Source organism: Cynocephalus volans, chromosome 7 (genome assembly GCF_027409185.1).
Source record: "Cynocephalus volans isolate mCynVol1 chromosome 7, mCynVol1.pri, whole genome shotgun sequence".
Taxonomy (NCBI): domain Eukaryota; kingdom Metazoa; phylum Chordata; class Mammalia; order Dermoptera; family Cynocephalidae; genus Cynocephalus; species Cynocephalus volans.
This window is the reverse complement of record NC_084466.1, coordinates 94984457-95000598: the sequence shown is the minus strand read 5'-3', so window position 1 is coordinate 95000598 and position 16142 is coordinate 94984457. Positions and strand designations below refer to the sequence as shown.

At 37.1% G+C, this 16142-nt stretch overlaps 1 protein-coding gene across 2 annotated transcripts in view; it reads left to right on the top strand.

The window, feature by feature from the left end:
* The window catches only part of ADK (adenosine kinase), a 556699-nt gene that overhangs the window by 521102 nt on the left and 19455 nt on the right, over nt 1–16142 (top strand). For both annotated transcript variants that reach the window (XM_063102515.1, XM_063102516.1), the window contains exon 10: nt 1720–1806. In XM_063102515.1, the coding sequence (XP_062958585.1) occupies nt 1720–1806 (87 nt within the window). The remainder of the gene's footprint in view (nt 1–1719; nt 1807–16142) is intronic.

Genomic DNA, 16142 nt, shown 5'->3' with positions numbered 1-16142 from the left:
AATAAATAATATCTTCCATTATGAATTAGATTTCATTCATAAATAAAGATTTATTCAATCAAAAATGAATAACTTCGAATCAAACAAAGAAATCAAGGAATTATATCTAATTGTAGCTTACCATTCATATATAATTATTTTCAAATTTGTACATCCAGTAATTCGTTCTTAAATTACTTAAAATGTTTTATAGACATTTTATATCATTACATAACGTAACCATATTATAAACAGTAATGGTCATTAACTTAGCTCATTTTACTTATTTAGTACCTGTTTGTAAGAACATAGTTTATAGTTGTTAGTTTTCTTTATAGCTTGACTTGTACTTGGAAGTAATAAAACCAGACTTTTTAAATAAATGTTTATGGTACAGACCTTTTCCTAAATCAGACCGCAGCTCTGTCCCTAATAGTCTACTGACACTTTTTTTTTTTTTTTTTTTTTTGCCTATATAGCCAAATGTACTGCATACTCCCTAGAAAACTTAATCCTGGATTTTTATGCCATAACTTCCAATTAATCAAAATCTTATTAACTGTTGCATAGGCCCTAGTGTTAACAAAGTGTGAAAAGTTTAGTTAAAGAGTTTAAATAGATGCTTCTGGTATACAGTTTTCTTAGCATCTGTAGTCATATAGTCAAAAGGGATCACCAAGTAAACTAGTCCTCTTCTTGAATATCAATCTTTCCAGGAGGATTATTTTTTCATTAACCTATCTATGTTTGTCTCTTGTTGAAAGTATCCATTAGTAGCAGGTAGCAAAAGGCAGACAGAATATGCTTTTTAAGGTTCTTATGGTTCTTTATTAAGATCTTTCTTAAGGTTCTCAGATGAGATTGAAGAGTACAGTCTTTAGCCACGACTGTCCCATAAACGATGCAAATTGGTGATTTCAGAAGATCCAGCCCCCAATAAAAAGCATTATCCAGTCATCTGCAGATGTCTTCTAAGCCAGATTTCATCATAGATAACTTCATTCCACTGTCATGTGCCAAGTTTAAAGTACTGTATTAGGTTACTCTGTGTCAAAACATCCAAGCCCTGGTCCAGATTGCTCTAGGACGAAAGCCCTTTCTTTGCAGTGTCCCTTTTGTTCTGCCCATGCATTCAGTGATAGCTTTCCCTTTCACTAGTTGACATAATTAGTGACTCCGTTGCAAAAAAGTAACCAGATTAGGTTATTTGTAATAAGCCAACTAAAATCAATAGTTCTTTACATAGGCATGAAGTATTGTAACAAAATAGTAGTAATGTTCTTTATTGTGCCGTTGTGGTTTTTTGGTAGAGAAACACCCAAGACTCATTATTTATATTTTTTAAATTCACAGCTCTTTAACTGTATCAAAGATTTCAATGCAAAGAACACAGTCAGGCTTGAAGCTTTTTTTAAAGACCCATAATCCAATCCATACAAACACTTCTTTAGCTCATAGTTTCTGTTCAATCATTTATACTGTCCAAATGGTACTGCTACCATTTACAGTCATTCCAAAAAAAAAGTAAACTACCTAGGTATAACTCTCACTAGACACATACAGCATCTCTGTGCTGAAAACTACAAATAAGTATTACTTGCAGATGACTTTGCACCTTGGTTTCCAAGTGCTCATGTACAGAATATAGAGCTCTCTTTGAATGAGCTTCATATTTTACTAGGTGAACTTATGTGTATTACAAAGAGAAGTAAGTCTGCTTTTCTTTGGCTCTAATTGCAGGAAGTGAAGTCACTGCTTTTGCTGTTTTGGATCAAAACCAGGAAGAAATTATTGACACCAATGGAGCTGGAGATGCATTTGTTGGAGGTACAGACTCATTTATTTCATACTTACTTATAAGTTAATCATGTTAACCCTTGTCTCTACCAATAGCCAGGATTTATTAATTTAATAAGTTTTAATTTCTTCTTTTAAATTATTAACTCCTAATGTTCTTTCTATATGCCACTGTTTTTATGAGTATTATGAGGGGATTTTACTACAGGAAAAATACGTGTTTGGCAAAGATAATTTGCTATTATGCTATACGCCAGTCATTATCACAAGATTAATTGTATCTGTCAGAATATGCATAAACAAGCTGCATCAAGTACAATATACACATTATTCCCAGCCCTTCAGGCTTAAATGTTAACACATTGTTGTTCTTTAAAAAACAAATTGTGGTGATATTAAAGGGTATGCTAATAACTAAGGATGATGCTTTGGATTATAACCTTTGGTTTAAACATCTGTTTCTAACACAGTAGTGCATGTTTATTATACTGGGGAGGGTTAAATTTTTGCCTAGTTCAGGCTCAGTAAGAACTGGCAAATTTTATAAGTGCTAAATCATGCTGGGAGTGAGTATTCAGAAATAAGATCAAGACAATTGGCTCAGAATTAGATTGATCTAAAATCTGATTCAAATGTTCTTTTGCTGAGTCTAAATTCCTTTTAGTTAGGTGTAGTTCAGCTAGATTGTGGTCTCTAGAAAGCTTTAGATTCCTGAAAAATAGCCCAAAGGAGTCTCTCCTTATCTCTCTTTCTTTCTCATAACATCAAGCAAGACAAGGTAAAAAAGGCAAACAGAGTTAATCGTTGTTCTCCTGTCCCTGGAGGATAATTTGAATCCTGGGAAATTTATTTAAGTTTATGTGATGACTTCAACTTAATATTGTTTTTAAAAATATTCTTGTAACTTAATAGTCTTTTTACCAACATAACTTTTTTGTTTTTCTTTCTCTGAAACTATTCATGCCCAGTCTTAAATGAACTGTTAACAGTTAGGATGCCCCATGTCCTATATTCTTTGGAAAGAGTGCATATTATAGACAACGTTCTAGTTTATGGTCATGCTTGTGTTTTTATTTCTTTGCTCTGAAAGAGCTTCATCATTGAAAATAATAGAGTACTTTGCAGCTAATTTTCTTATCCCATACTCTTCAGAGTTAAAGGATAAAAATATTTTATTCAGAATTAAGTCATATTCTGTGTAAGGGACGCCCCAACCCCTACTGACCTTAACAATACATTAAGGAAACACTAGTGATTTCCTGGTTAGAAATTGGTTAAATGAGAAATCTTTGTCCAGAAACTTTTAAACTTGTACCATCTATGTGCATTACTTAAGTACTTTAAAATTGTTAACATAGTAAGTATTCTATTTCTTTGGCATTCAGTAGGACACATAATGAGGCCATCATAGATATGATGGTGACCTAATTAGCTACTTCCTCTGGCCCTGGGGTCCTGGGCTTCCTGGCCCTGCAACAGCAGATTCCCTTATAGACCTCTAACTACCTATAATGCTACCAGTACTAGGTAAGAATGTATAGACTTTTGAGGGAGAGAGAGGCTATTTTTAGCCTCTAACATTTTTTATTGTGGTTAGAGTGATAAGTAAACTATATCAGATCAGGTAGGATTTTTGTTAGAGGCTTTTCAGCCTCTTTGTATGCCACTCCACTTACCTAGCCTCATTATATTTATTGTTGGAATACAGTTAGGTAAGTAAAAAGGAAAGAGAATGTAGAAGTAGGGTCCACAACCTTTTTTTTTTTTTTTTTTGTAAACAGCCAGGTAGTAAAAATTTTAGGCTTTGCAAGCCACATTATAGGCTATATTGCATATTCTTCTTGTTTTGTTTGTTGGTCTGCTTGCTTGTTTTTTTTACAACACTATAAAATTTTTTTAAATCTTTCTTAGCTCTCCAGCTATACAAAAACAGGCCACAGGCCAGATTTGGCCTACAGGCTATAGTTTGCCCAACCCTGTAAGCTTTGGCAGCTTCCATACTTTATTCATTTCTAGTATATCCAGGCTCCAAACACTGGATTTTACTACACACTGTTGAAATCAGAATAGAGAAAGTGGAAGGCAGGCTGAAACTAGGCAGGACTTCACTGGTAATACTTCAATTAGATAGTCATTTTTCTCACTTTATACCTACTCTGATCAGTTCCCAGGGTAATCAGATCCTAAACACTGGGTCACGCAATGAGAGAAACACTCTAATGTCAATTTATCAATGGAATAAATATGTTAGCATATCCAGCACATTCCACCTATGTGAGCCAAGCTACAAAATAATAGCAATAGGTAACCTTTATATAGCACCTACTAGCCAATTAAGCACTTCACACACACACACACACACACACACACACACACACACTTTGCTTTTCTGAATTTGTATTTTATTGTAAACTATTGATATTTTGTAAGGGAATATTTGTGCTTTTTAAAAAAAATTTATTATACATATTTATGGGGTACAGAGTGATATTTCAATACATGTTGTATATTAGTCAGAGTTCTCCAGAGAGACAGAACCAATAAGGTATGTATATAAATATATGACAGGGAACTTAGAGGAATTGGCTCACACAATTACGAAGGCTGAGGAGGCTGACGATAAGCTGTCTGCAAACTGGATGCTGGTAGTGTGTGGCCCAGTCCAAGTCCAGAAGCCTCAGAACCAGAGATGCCAATGGTATGATTCTCAATCCAAGGAAAAGGCCTGAGAGCTGGGGTGCCACTGGTGTAAATCCTAGAAACTAAAAGTTGAAGAGTCTCTAGTTCAGATGTCCATAGACAGGAGAGAAGAGTGTATCCCAGCTCCAGCAGAAATGGAATGAAAGATTCACCCTTTCCTCCAATTATGTTCTCTCTAGGTCCCCAGTGGATTGGATGGTGCCCACCCATATTGCAGGCGGGTCTTTCCCACCTAGTCCACTCAGGCTTACACATTAATCTCTTCCGGAAACACCCTCATAGACACACCCAAAAATAATGCTTTACCAGGTTTCTATATATTCCTTAATCTAAGCTTGACACCTAAAATTAACCATCACACCTATGTACAATGTGTGGTGTTCAAATCAGGGTAATTAGCATAGCCATCATTAAAAACATTTATCATTTCTTTGTGTTGAGAACATTTGAATTCCTGTCTTCTAGCAATTTGAAAGTATACAATAAATTGTTCATTGCAGACACCTAGCACTACTATAGAACACTAGAACTTAAAAGTTGAGCTTATTGAAGTAGAGACTAGAATGGTGGTTATTACAGGCTGGGAAGGGTAAGGGGGACAGGGCAACAGGGAGAGGTTGGTTAATGGATACAAAATGTACATATATTAATTTAATGTTCACAAAATCTTCTTGATGTGGATTATTTTTAACCCTATTTTACTGATGAAGAAACCAAGGTGAGGACAGGTTAGGCAATGTGCTCATTGTCTCATAGCTATAGGGTTCAAACCCAGGCATCTGGCTCCACAGTCAATGCTCTTACTCACTGCCCTGTACTGCTTCTCTAAACATTTAGGGAAATCTCATCATTAGAACCGAAAACTACAGACCAGCCTTCCTGACAAAAGCTGGTTTTGCCAAAGAGAATCTTCCTATTATCTGAATAGATGATTTCCTTTATTGAAGAGAGGCTTTTTGTCATCTCATAGGGTTCTGAGGACTCTAAGGTAAGATTGTTGCAGAAAAGAAAGAGAAACTGAAAGGGAAGAGAATCCAAAGACTGTAGTCCCTGGTGAGTTTGAACCAAGAGCTTTTTGCTAAGCAGTAGAATCAGTTGTACTGTAGAGATGCAGAAAGCCAGACCATAAACTTGCTTGCTTAGCATGGAATCCGAATAAGGGATTATATGAATCAACTGTTGAGTAGCACCAGGCTGAGCTACCTGAAGCATCCATTGTAATAGAGATGGTCTTGTTAGTTGGAAATACTAAATAATCCATTGTTTAAAACCCCCTGCTCCCATCTCCACACCAGCGAGAGCCTTCTGACTGGCTTAGAAAGTAACTGCAGCTGTTGGAGACTCCCGGGACTTTGGACATAAACAGAGAGGCAGTGACAACTTTTGCATTTACTTCTTTTATTTGCTTAATTGCCTGATTAACATATCTCCTTTCTGATTGACACATTCTATCTTTAGATAGTTAATGTATTCATTCTGATTCTTTCAAATTTTGCTGGCCTAAGAGTATTTCTTCCTTTTGTGACTTTGCATCTCTCTATTTCAGTCCACTTTGTGGTGATTTAACTCTCCAAAAGACAATAATTTTCTTCCCATAAATTTCAAGTTTTGGGATAAAGCATCACTTCAGCTACCATGTGCTAATTACCTATCCCAGTACCGGAGTGCCATGTTTTCCTGCTAGCCACTTAAAAGATACATGATCACATCATGGATTTTCATGTATAATCTAAAAGTGAGTACTCCAAAGGTATATAAATTAAATTCATAGTTTCATCTCAAGGGCTTAATGACAGTGACAAATCCCTCTAGCCTCTATAAGCATACCTCTTTGTTCTCTTTGGAGGCCTTAAGCACTTTGTAACATTTGCTCGTTATCTGTCACTGGCCAGCCCTGATGGAACTACTCTTTTCACATTATTCCTCAAAAGCCCAATGCTAGGATTGTACCCTTGGAAATGGAGACAATTCTATAATCTCTAAGTATGATTTCCTAATTTCCCAGGTCAGGAGAAAATTTCTTCCTGTTGTCCTGCTGTGCTTTGTCACAGCAGGTCTGCCTTTTCATTTGGAACCCTCTTTGTCACTGCCATAGTAACAAATGGAAACATTGAGAACATTTTGTGACAGGCACTGTCATTGTTCCTGCTGAAATCTCTTCCCCTGTGTCTTCCCAGTAAATGAAACTGAGAAGAAAAATCATAACAAATAACATGAAAGGGTACCTAATCAATACGTTCCCACTGGGCTGTCAATAGCAGCCTGTGTTAATCTAATATGATTTAGTTTTGTGTTTTATGGCAGCCGTAGGAATATGGACTAGACTTACAAATCATCTTTAGACTGAAAGTGAGTACACCTTTGACAGATTATGTCCAGGCACATATATACAACTCACAGATAAAAGACTAGAAACCTCACCCAAGGACCAACATTCTTAGTATAAAAGAACTTGATTAAGAGCCATATATAGACTAGAACATTTTATTTTGTTTTTGTTTTTTTTCTCTTTTTGTGACCGGCCGCACCGCGCTCAGCCAGCGAGCGCCCTGGCCATCCTTATATAGGATCCGAACCCGCGGTGGGAGCACTGCTGCGCTCCCAGCGCTGCACTCTCCCAAATGCGCCACGGAGTTGGCCCGAACATTTTATTTTGAATGATAGTGAAGTAACTCTGCTGCCTCTGAATACTGTTTTCAAAGTTCTCATCATAGCTTTAACAGCAAAAATGTATTACTGTAAAAAAAGATTACCTACAATATGCAAACATCTCTTAAAACCACTCAGCCCCCCTCCCAAAACCAGGCTCACCATGCCAGCGCCTCGGGGCCTGCCCTGGGACCCAGGGCATGGATAAGGGGACCGGACCCCCCTCCCACAATCAGGTTCACCATGCCAGTGCCTCAGGGCCCACCTGGGGACCCGGGGGTTTTGGAGCCGGGGACTGGACCCCCCTCCCACAAGCAGACTCACTGAGTCAGCACCTCAGGGCACACCCCGGAACCTGGGGCATGGAGAAGGGGACCAGACTCCCCCTCCCACAACCAGGCATCCTACACCAGTGCCTTGGAGCCCACCTGGGGACCTGGGGTATGGAGAAGGGGACCGGACCCCCCTCCCACAATCAGGCACGCTGTGCCAGAGCCTCGGGACCCACTCGGGGACCCAGGGCATGGAACCAGGGATCAGACACTCTCCACAACCAGGCACACTGCCAGCACCAAGGAGCATGCCAAAAACATCTCCTCCATGTGGGTGGCCCACCACAGCCACCACAATAACCATGGCTGCCGCAAAGGCGGCTAGATGCCACAACCACCACACAGATGGTCCGCTAGCCACGGGAGTGCGTTGACACAAGGAGTCACCAGCAGAGATAAAGAAAGGAGGAGGATGTCTCTCTCCACAGAGCCCATTTCAGAGTGACGGAAGAGGCCTCTGCTCTACGGTAGTATTGGGTGACCTGATCACGCCTCTCAGCATTAGACAGATCATTTAGGCAGCAAAGCAACAGAGTAACCATTATTCTTTCAGAAATAGAGAAGAAATCTAGGGTGATTAGATGGGGGAGGTGAGAGGGAATGGGGGAAGGGGAGTGATTGGACAAGGGGCATAAAGAATAATTATGATTTGTAACAATATATATGCTAGTAATATTGATTTGATCAACACATCTCAGTGTTGAACCCCCAAAATATGTTAATCAATTTTGATTTAATAAAAATTAAGAAAGAAAGAAAGAAAAGAAAAAAACCACTTAGCAATCACAATGTAAATAATTATGTTCTTTTTTATCTAATAAAAAGGAGCACTAAATTCACTTTCTAATTCATGTTTAGAAAATAATTTTGGTAAGGAAGAAAAAGATTTATTTCCAGAACAAGATACTACTTCCTCTTCCTGTAACGTCTGTGTATACTTCTGAGAGCCATAAAGATCTTCTAATTGTCCATCCTCACTTTGTTTGTTCCCAAACATTTGTAGCTTTCTCTCTTATTCTTCTTAATTGCTGCTTCATTGCGCTGTGCAAAGAAGTGGTGCAGAATTCCTTTTTTTTGGCAGCTGGCCAGTATAGGGATCAAACCCTGGGCCTAGGTGTTATCAGCACCATGCTCTAAATAACTGAGCTAACCAGCCAGTGCAGAATTCTTGTGATTTTTTTTTTTCCTGCACCACCCCTTTTGCTCTCCAACTCAGAAGACTAGAAAATAACTTGGTGAATGTTTTTTTTTTTTTTTTAAGATGACCGCTAAGGGGATCTTAACCCTTGACTTGGTGTTGTCAGCACCACGCTCTCCCAAGTGAGCCATGGCCTGGCCACGGTGAATGTTAAATATATGGTTTCTCACACTTCTTCTCTCACAAACCAAAGCCTTCATATGACCCACTGTCTGCTAGGGATTTAATTGATGGTGACCAAGATGACAGCTGCCCACTGCTAAACCACCCCATATCAACAACACCTTTTCTTGTCTTTCTCCTCTAGTAGGACATCTTCCGTGTTTTATTTCTTAAGCAGAAATTTTTCTTAAAGCCGTCAATCGAAGTATGGAATTGACTTGGTCATTAGGAATATGAAACATTCACCATAGATAGCAGTTCGAGTTCATGCAAGGGAAGGGAAGAGACATTCATACCCATGCATAATCATAGAATGCTTCATTACATGCTATGCTAGTGTTACACATCCAGACACTTAGATAAGCTGAAGTTGGACCAGGATCAAATTTCAAGAACCCTGCCTATGACTATGAGCATTTGTTAGTTAAAAGAGGTAAAGATTATCCTTCTCCAGCTCTGACAAAAAGAGAAATCACTTTGGTTCATGTGCAATACAGGATTATTTTAGGGTAAAGTCTGAATTTCTCACAAACACGAATGTTCCCTCAAAGATCTAATATCCTGGTTAGCTTCCATCTAGAATCAATTGTAAATAAGTAAATAATGGAATTCAAAGGACTTTATCTTCTGGGGATTTGGAAAAGACAAAGACATTCTGAGCCATGTCGGCTTTCAGACCCCAAGCTCAAATATGAACCTTAGGTTTACTATATTTAAATATTATTGACAAATGTTTATTCCAAGAAAACTATGTTGATATAAAAAGATATGTTGATATGAAAAGTAGCACAAGGCCAGAGGAAATGTCATAAGTAAAATTTCTGGTTAATTTTCTTAGACAGAATTGAGACATGACAAATATATATGTATCAATTTCCTGACCTAGAATATTAGTGAACTAATTTGAATTCTGTAATGGTCCCAGCTACTATTTTACTTATCTATCTAATTCATATAACATATATCAGTTAGCTTTTGCTGCATAACTGACCACCTCCAAAACTTCATGACCCCCCAAAAAATCCATTTATTTAGTTCCACAAATCTGTGGGTTGGCAGCGGGTCCAGGCTCATCTGGACAGTTCTTCTGGTTTTGGAGTTATGAGAGATTACGTAATTTGCTCACGGTCATGTTGAAAGCCAGGATTCAAACTCAATTTGACCCCGAAGTTCTTACACCTACCTGTTTTGCCACACTCCCTTCCATTACTGTATCCTCTTATCTTCCTCTCCAAGTGAGAAAAAATAGCCAAAGTAGTTTTCAAAACACTGGTCTGTGGACTGGTGCCAGTCTATGACATAACAAAGTTTTTGTCAGCCAATATCAAAATGAAAAAAGGTAGGGGCAATATAGTAAATTTTCATAAAGCTAAATGTGTTCAGTTTTAAATCTTGTCCTTCCTACTTTTGGGTGTTAAATTGTCCTGTCTTTATGAATAATGTTGGTAGTAATGGATTTTTTTTTTTATGTTTTTACCTAGCAAAAATGAAGTTTGGCAACCCTATGTTTGTTCCTAAAATCTTTTTGGGAAATTTCAGTGTTCTGTAAAATCCAAAAGTCTGGTAATCACTGATCAACCATCCCTATTTATTGATTCTATAGAATTATTTGGTTAGTATTTTTTTATAGCACAAAAATAAAAATTAGTGATGAGTTGAATGCTGTTAGATTTTGGGCTTATCAAATATCTAGCCCATTTCTTTATATAACACCTTCTGGATGATATCTTGATAAGTGGGAATAAAAATGTTACAAAATAATAAGTATGATATGCCACTTATATTTTGTTAAAAATGGCCTTTTGTGTGTATGTTGTGGGTATGTATATAAATGCATCTAAAAGTCCCAAGAAGAAATATACAGTAGACAGTGGGTATACTGGAAGATGGATCGATGAGATAGTCACTTCTTACTCTATACGTTTCAATGAGGTTTGAATTTTTTTTACAATGTGCTTTTATTGGCTTTGTAATTAACATAATTTCTAAATAAATAAAATCACATGTGAGTAGCACTCATGCAGAGCCTAGCCAACCTTGGGACCTAGCAGTAGTCTTGGCCATAGTAGATAAGTCATTAGACACAACATTCCAAACTATATGATAATTTGTATGAAATGTAACCTCTGATGTTGTAAGGCTTTTAATATCGGCAGAGGTCTGAATAAAACAAACAAAAATTAGCAACGTGATTACCAAATTAACAGCTACTCTCAGTACATATATCTTTCATTTGATTGTCTTAATTTTTCATTTAATTATCCAGTTCATACTGGCATTTTATAGAGTTCAAATATGTGTTTTATTTCTAGCCCACAAAATGGCAAATTAAAAATCAGTTTCTGTCATCAAATGCTTTTAAAATTTTAAAACCATCCTGCTATGAAAAATTGGCAGTTGATCAAATATAGGTTTTTGAGTTGAGTTAAATAGTAACAAAACTAGTTATCTTGCTTATGAGTTAGGGCATAAGCACAGCCTCACATAAACGGGCTTACTGTCATTGCCTTGTTCCAACAGCTATGAGTTTGTCCCAATGAGACTTTGTTGTTGTTGTTGTCTAGATAAGCATTGATTTGTTTTTTAATTGAAGCATGATTGATTATACGTAATTTTTGGAGTACAATGTTGACTGCCATCACCTGTGCACAACATGTGTTGGTCAATATTATTTTCATCTTCATTATTACAAATCATAATTGGTTTTTATGCCTCTTACCAATTTCTCCCCACCCCACCCCCCATGAATCTTTGTTTTTTAACTATATTGCTTAGACTGTTAGTGTTAAAAAGGAATTTTTTTTTTTAAATCACATTTTCTGGTTTTCAGGTTTCTAAACTATTTTCAGTAGTGAAACTCTTGTCAAATGAGGTTTTATTTGAGACAGAATGAAATAAGATTAAATGAGTCCCCATTGGGCCCTGTCCACATTTTGTTTGGTAGCTCATGATGTCAGGTATGAAAACCAGAGTATATTCGAAAGTCCATTCATTTGACAAATGAAGAAAGTAAGGCCCAAAGAAAGGCAAAATGACTTGCCAAGGGAGTTAATTGCAAACATGGGACTAGAAACCAGATTACTTAATATCATGATGCAATAATTACATATGTTCATAATCCCAGTGAAAGGTTTCAGTTAGGCATTCTGTTATATAGTCCTATAAATATATAGGTCAAGAGTCAATATCCCAAATGGACAGAAGTAGGGTTTTTTTGTTTTCTTTTTTTGTTTGTTTTTTGAAGTTTGACTTTAGCAATAAACAGAACCATATGCTAAACTTTTATTTTTTTATTTTGGGAACCACATCAAAAGATCCAAATTAGGTTTAAAATTTAAATTCTGACTTGATCTTGTATATATTTTTTCCATGACGATAGATGATTTTTAAAGCAATATTCTGAAAGGGATTCTGGTAAAAGGGCACCTTATCTATATGAGTAAAACAAACTGTTCAGGAGGACTCTTCAGGACCTTCTTTCCATAATTAGGGGCATTTTTAAGTTGGTTTTGGTTTTTGTTTTTAATTCAAATGCAGTGTCCCATGCCATGTTAATAGAACTTGACCGGTTTCCATTTTCAGCCACCACCAAGAGGGAATAATAAGTTATCCTCATAGGTATAGCTGTAGGACAGTGAAGTTGTTCTCGTAGTTGGAACACTGACCACTTGCATATATATTATACATTGCCTCTCATTTGCTTACTTTATGTGAGAGGGTATGTTGTGGTAAAGGAGCCTGTGCTCTGAACTGACTTCCTGTACGTGTCAGCCACCACACCATCTGACACCACTTAAGCTTTGGTTTTCATTATGCAGATAACTACTAGATCAGACCTTACCCTGGCAGGCACAGTAGCTTTTTAAGCTATTTCAAAATTTAATGTTTGTTGATTTTCTTTTTCTTGAAAAAAATCTGTGTTTTCTAACATATGGATCACAAGTTGTTGAGTTCATGACTAGTCGGTAGTCAATACGAAGTCAAAACAAAACAACATTTTACTACAACTACACTACATAGAAAATAAAAGAAAAAAGTTTACATCTGAGCACTTTTCAGCAGGGGGAAACCATTACTTTGTCACATATGGATAGTGTAAGCTAGCCAAATTGAAGTGGGAATTTCCTGCCAGATGTTAGTTCTTTGAGCAACCTGTGAACATCTAAACGAGGATATATGAGTCCTTGTTTGGTAGAACAATACCCACTGTGGAGACGTGCTCCTAATAGGTAGCAGACACTTTATATGTAGTACCACTAGTCAGGAGGTTGTGCAGCCTGTGCAAAGCCAACGCTATTTGTTCTTGTTCAGTGCAAAATCATGGAAGGCATAATTTTGAAAGTACAGTATTAGTCTCACACATATTATAGCAAGAGTGAACACTGCATTGAAATGACCTCCCGAATGCAGATGGCAAAAATTTTGTTTCATTAATAAAAATAAAGTAAGACTGAGCCAACACAGGTATTCCAGATAAATTGGGTAAGTTCATTTTATAAAGTCAGTGAAGACCAAAAATATGTCTGTAAACATGAAGGAAAATAAAGAATCTGAAATGCCATGAAAAATACCAAGTATTTATATCAACAACCTGTTCCAGATGCACATAGGAATTAGGAAGTGAAAATTTCATTCAGAAAAGCTTTACACAAAAAGTAGAAATGCTTTATCCAATTGAAACAAGAAATGTTTTTAAGGGGGAAAAAAAGACTTTCCACAAGATCTCACTGTTATTGTCATCCTGTATAAGGGAAAATATTGACACTTACCAGACTGTTTGCTCCAGCTTTCTGATCTCCTGCAGTTTATTTTTATAACAACCTTATCGATGGGCCTCTTACCCAGCTCTCTAGGTTTAACTGAGTTGAGTCGATTTGTTACCACAGCTTCAAGTAGCTGTTACAGAACAAGTAAGACATCCTAATAAAGCTGTAAACGTGTTTACTCAAACAGAGTATTGATTTTACTTGGAGAGGGAGAAGCCGGTGCTTAGCACAGTGTCAGGGTGGATGAATTTCACTGCAGTTTTTCATTGTCATCTGTCATGGTTGTGAAACACTAAGTAAAGCCATCCGAGGATAATGAGAACTACCAGAAATTTAGCCCCTAAAATCACCTAACCGCTTGGGAGTTTTTGTAGCTTAATTAGCTTTTATTAAAACTTTCCCCTAGTAATAATAACCAAGCACTTTTAACAGTGTTTTTAGGTAGAGCATGATTTCAAGGTTGTGACTCGTTAAATATATGAATTTAATGACTAAAGGTTTTTCAGACTTTTTCTCACTCTAGTAATTAGGCTACCACTAGAACACAGAGCCAAAAGCAATTTAAAGAGACAGTGATCTATACTCATACCAGAAGAAATGAATGATTTTTCTGAAAAAATCAACTTTAAGGAAGTAGTCAGACAATTATAAAATGATTTAAAACATGTCCTTGTAGGAAAAAAAATCCAGTTAGCGTCTTTATTACACTTAAATATTTTAGTAGCACAACATGATCTAGACACGTAAAACTGTCAATGCCACCCTTGTTTCTAAACACCTTCATTAAAGAAGGTTTAAAGTATTCTAGCTTGCTTTAAGTTAGTTGTCATCTTAACGATAAAAGTGATGCACGTCATGTAAAAGACAAGAGTCAGAGTGAGGAATTGCTTATCCTCAATAGAAACTGAATTAGCTGTTGAGCTTGATGAAAGGTATTCATATAAACACTCTACCTGCCCTCTTGCAAACTGCTAGAAAAATGCCACAGTTGAAAAAATGACTCACCTAGGATGATAAACACAAAGCTAAAACTTTATTTTTTTAAAAAATTGACCATTATATTTAATGTGAGTCTTCCCATATCTAAAATATTTTATTTGGTGCTTTATAGGAAACTTCTCATGCCTTCTTTCACTACTGTCTTGCCCTGCCTAAATGACTAACAAAAATTATGACACCTCATGGATGAACAATTCTAAAGCCTTGGGGTAACCGACTCTGTCAAAAAGGACACCAAAAGTTGTTGGGGATTTTCTTTGTCTTAAAAGACCATGTCATGTTTTTATCTGTACATGTAGTTCCAAACCAAATTCCACACCAAGTTAAATCTTTAAGCCATGAAGTAGCAGGTTGTAGAATTTTGTTACATAAGAGGGCACCACTAGAGCTCTTTCAATTTTTCAAAAGGTAGAGGAGGAAACTGGCTTTTCACAGTTGTATTTAGATCTTTCTTCTATATTAAAGTATTCGAAGACAGAGGAAAAAGAAAGGATGTGGATTTGTGATTATACCATCTTTTTTTATATGTACATTTCAAAATCCCCACAATGTAGTAATTTATTTCATTCTACTTAATTATCGTGAGAATGACAACTGTGTGAGGGAACTTGTTGGCATGGGGGGCAGGTTATAGTACGGCAGCCACACTTCAGCTTCAAGGCACTGCTGAATCTGGCTCCTTTGGTCAAAAGCAACAGCAACTCATTTCACCTAGTTCAGGTTAAGGAATTTTTTTCATAAGAAGACATTATACTATGGTGGTTAAGACGTTAGGTCAAAAGACCTGGGTTTCAGTCCTGATGCCACCATTAACTGGTTGTGGAACTGCTATGGTTTGAATGTGTCCCCTCCAAGATTCAGGTGTTGCCAGTGTGATGGTCTTAAGAGGTGAGGCCTTTAAGAGGTAGGCCATGAGGACTCCTCTCCTGTGAATGGTGTTAAAGTCCTTATCAAAGAGGCTTCACGAGCCTTGGCTAGCTGGCTCGTCAGCTCTTGCTTGCCTTTCTGCCATGAGAGGACACGGCAAGAGGCCCTCACAAGGTATCCAATGTCAGTGCCTTCATCTTAGACTTCCCAGACTCCAGAACAGTGAGAAAATAAATTTCTGTTCTTAAAAATTATTCAGTCTCAGGTATTTGTTATAGCAGCACAAACAGACCAAGACAGGGACTATGGACAAGTCCTTCAAACACCTTATATCTCAAGCTAGAAATCTAGGAGTCGTGCGTGAGTCCTTCCATTCCTCTGTCTAAAGCTTCACTGAGTTATTTTGATTCAGTTTTAGGGATGTATCTCAAATGTTCATATCTCAAACTGTCCACTTCTGTTTCTCTGCCATGACTTTAGCTCAGACCTGTTTCCCACTTCTAACAGTAGCTTTCTAACTGATCTCCATGCTTTCACTCTTTCTAGCACTTCATTCCATTTTCTACACAGTAGCCAAAATAATCACTTTAGGAAGAAATTGAGTTATTTCATGCTCCTGCTCATAACCCTTCAGTGGCTTCTCGTTGGACTTAGACTAAAAATCTAAGCTCCTATAGTGGTCTAAAAGAATCA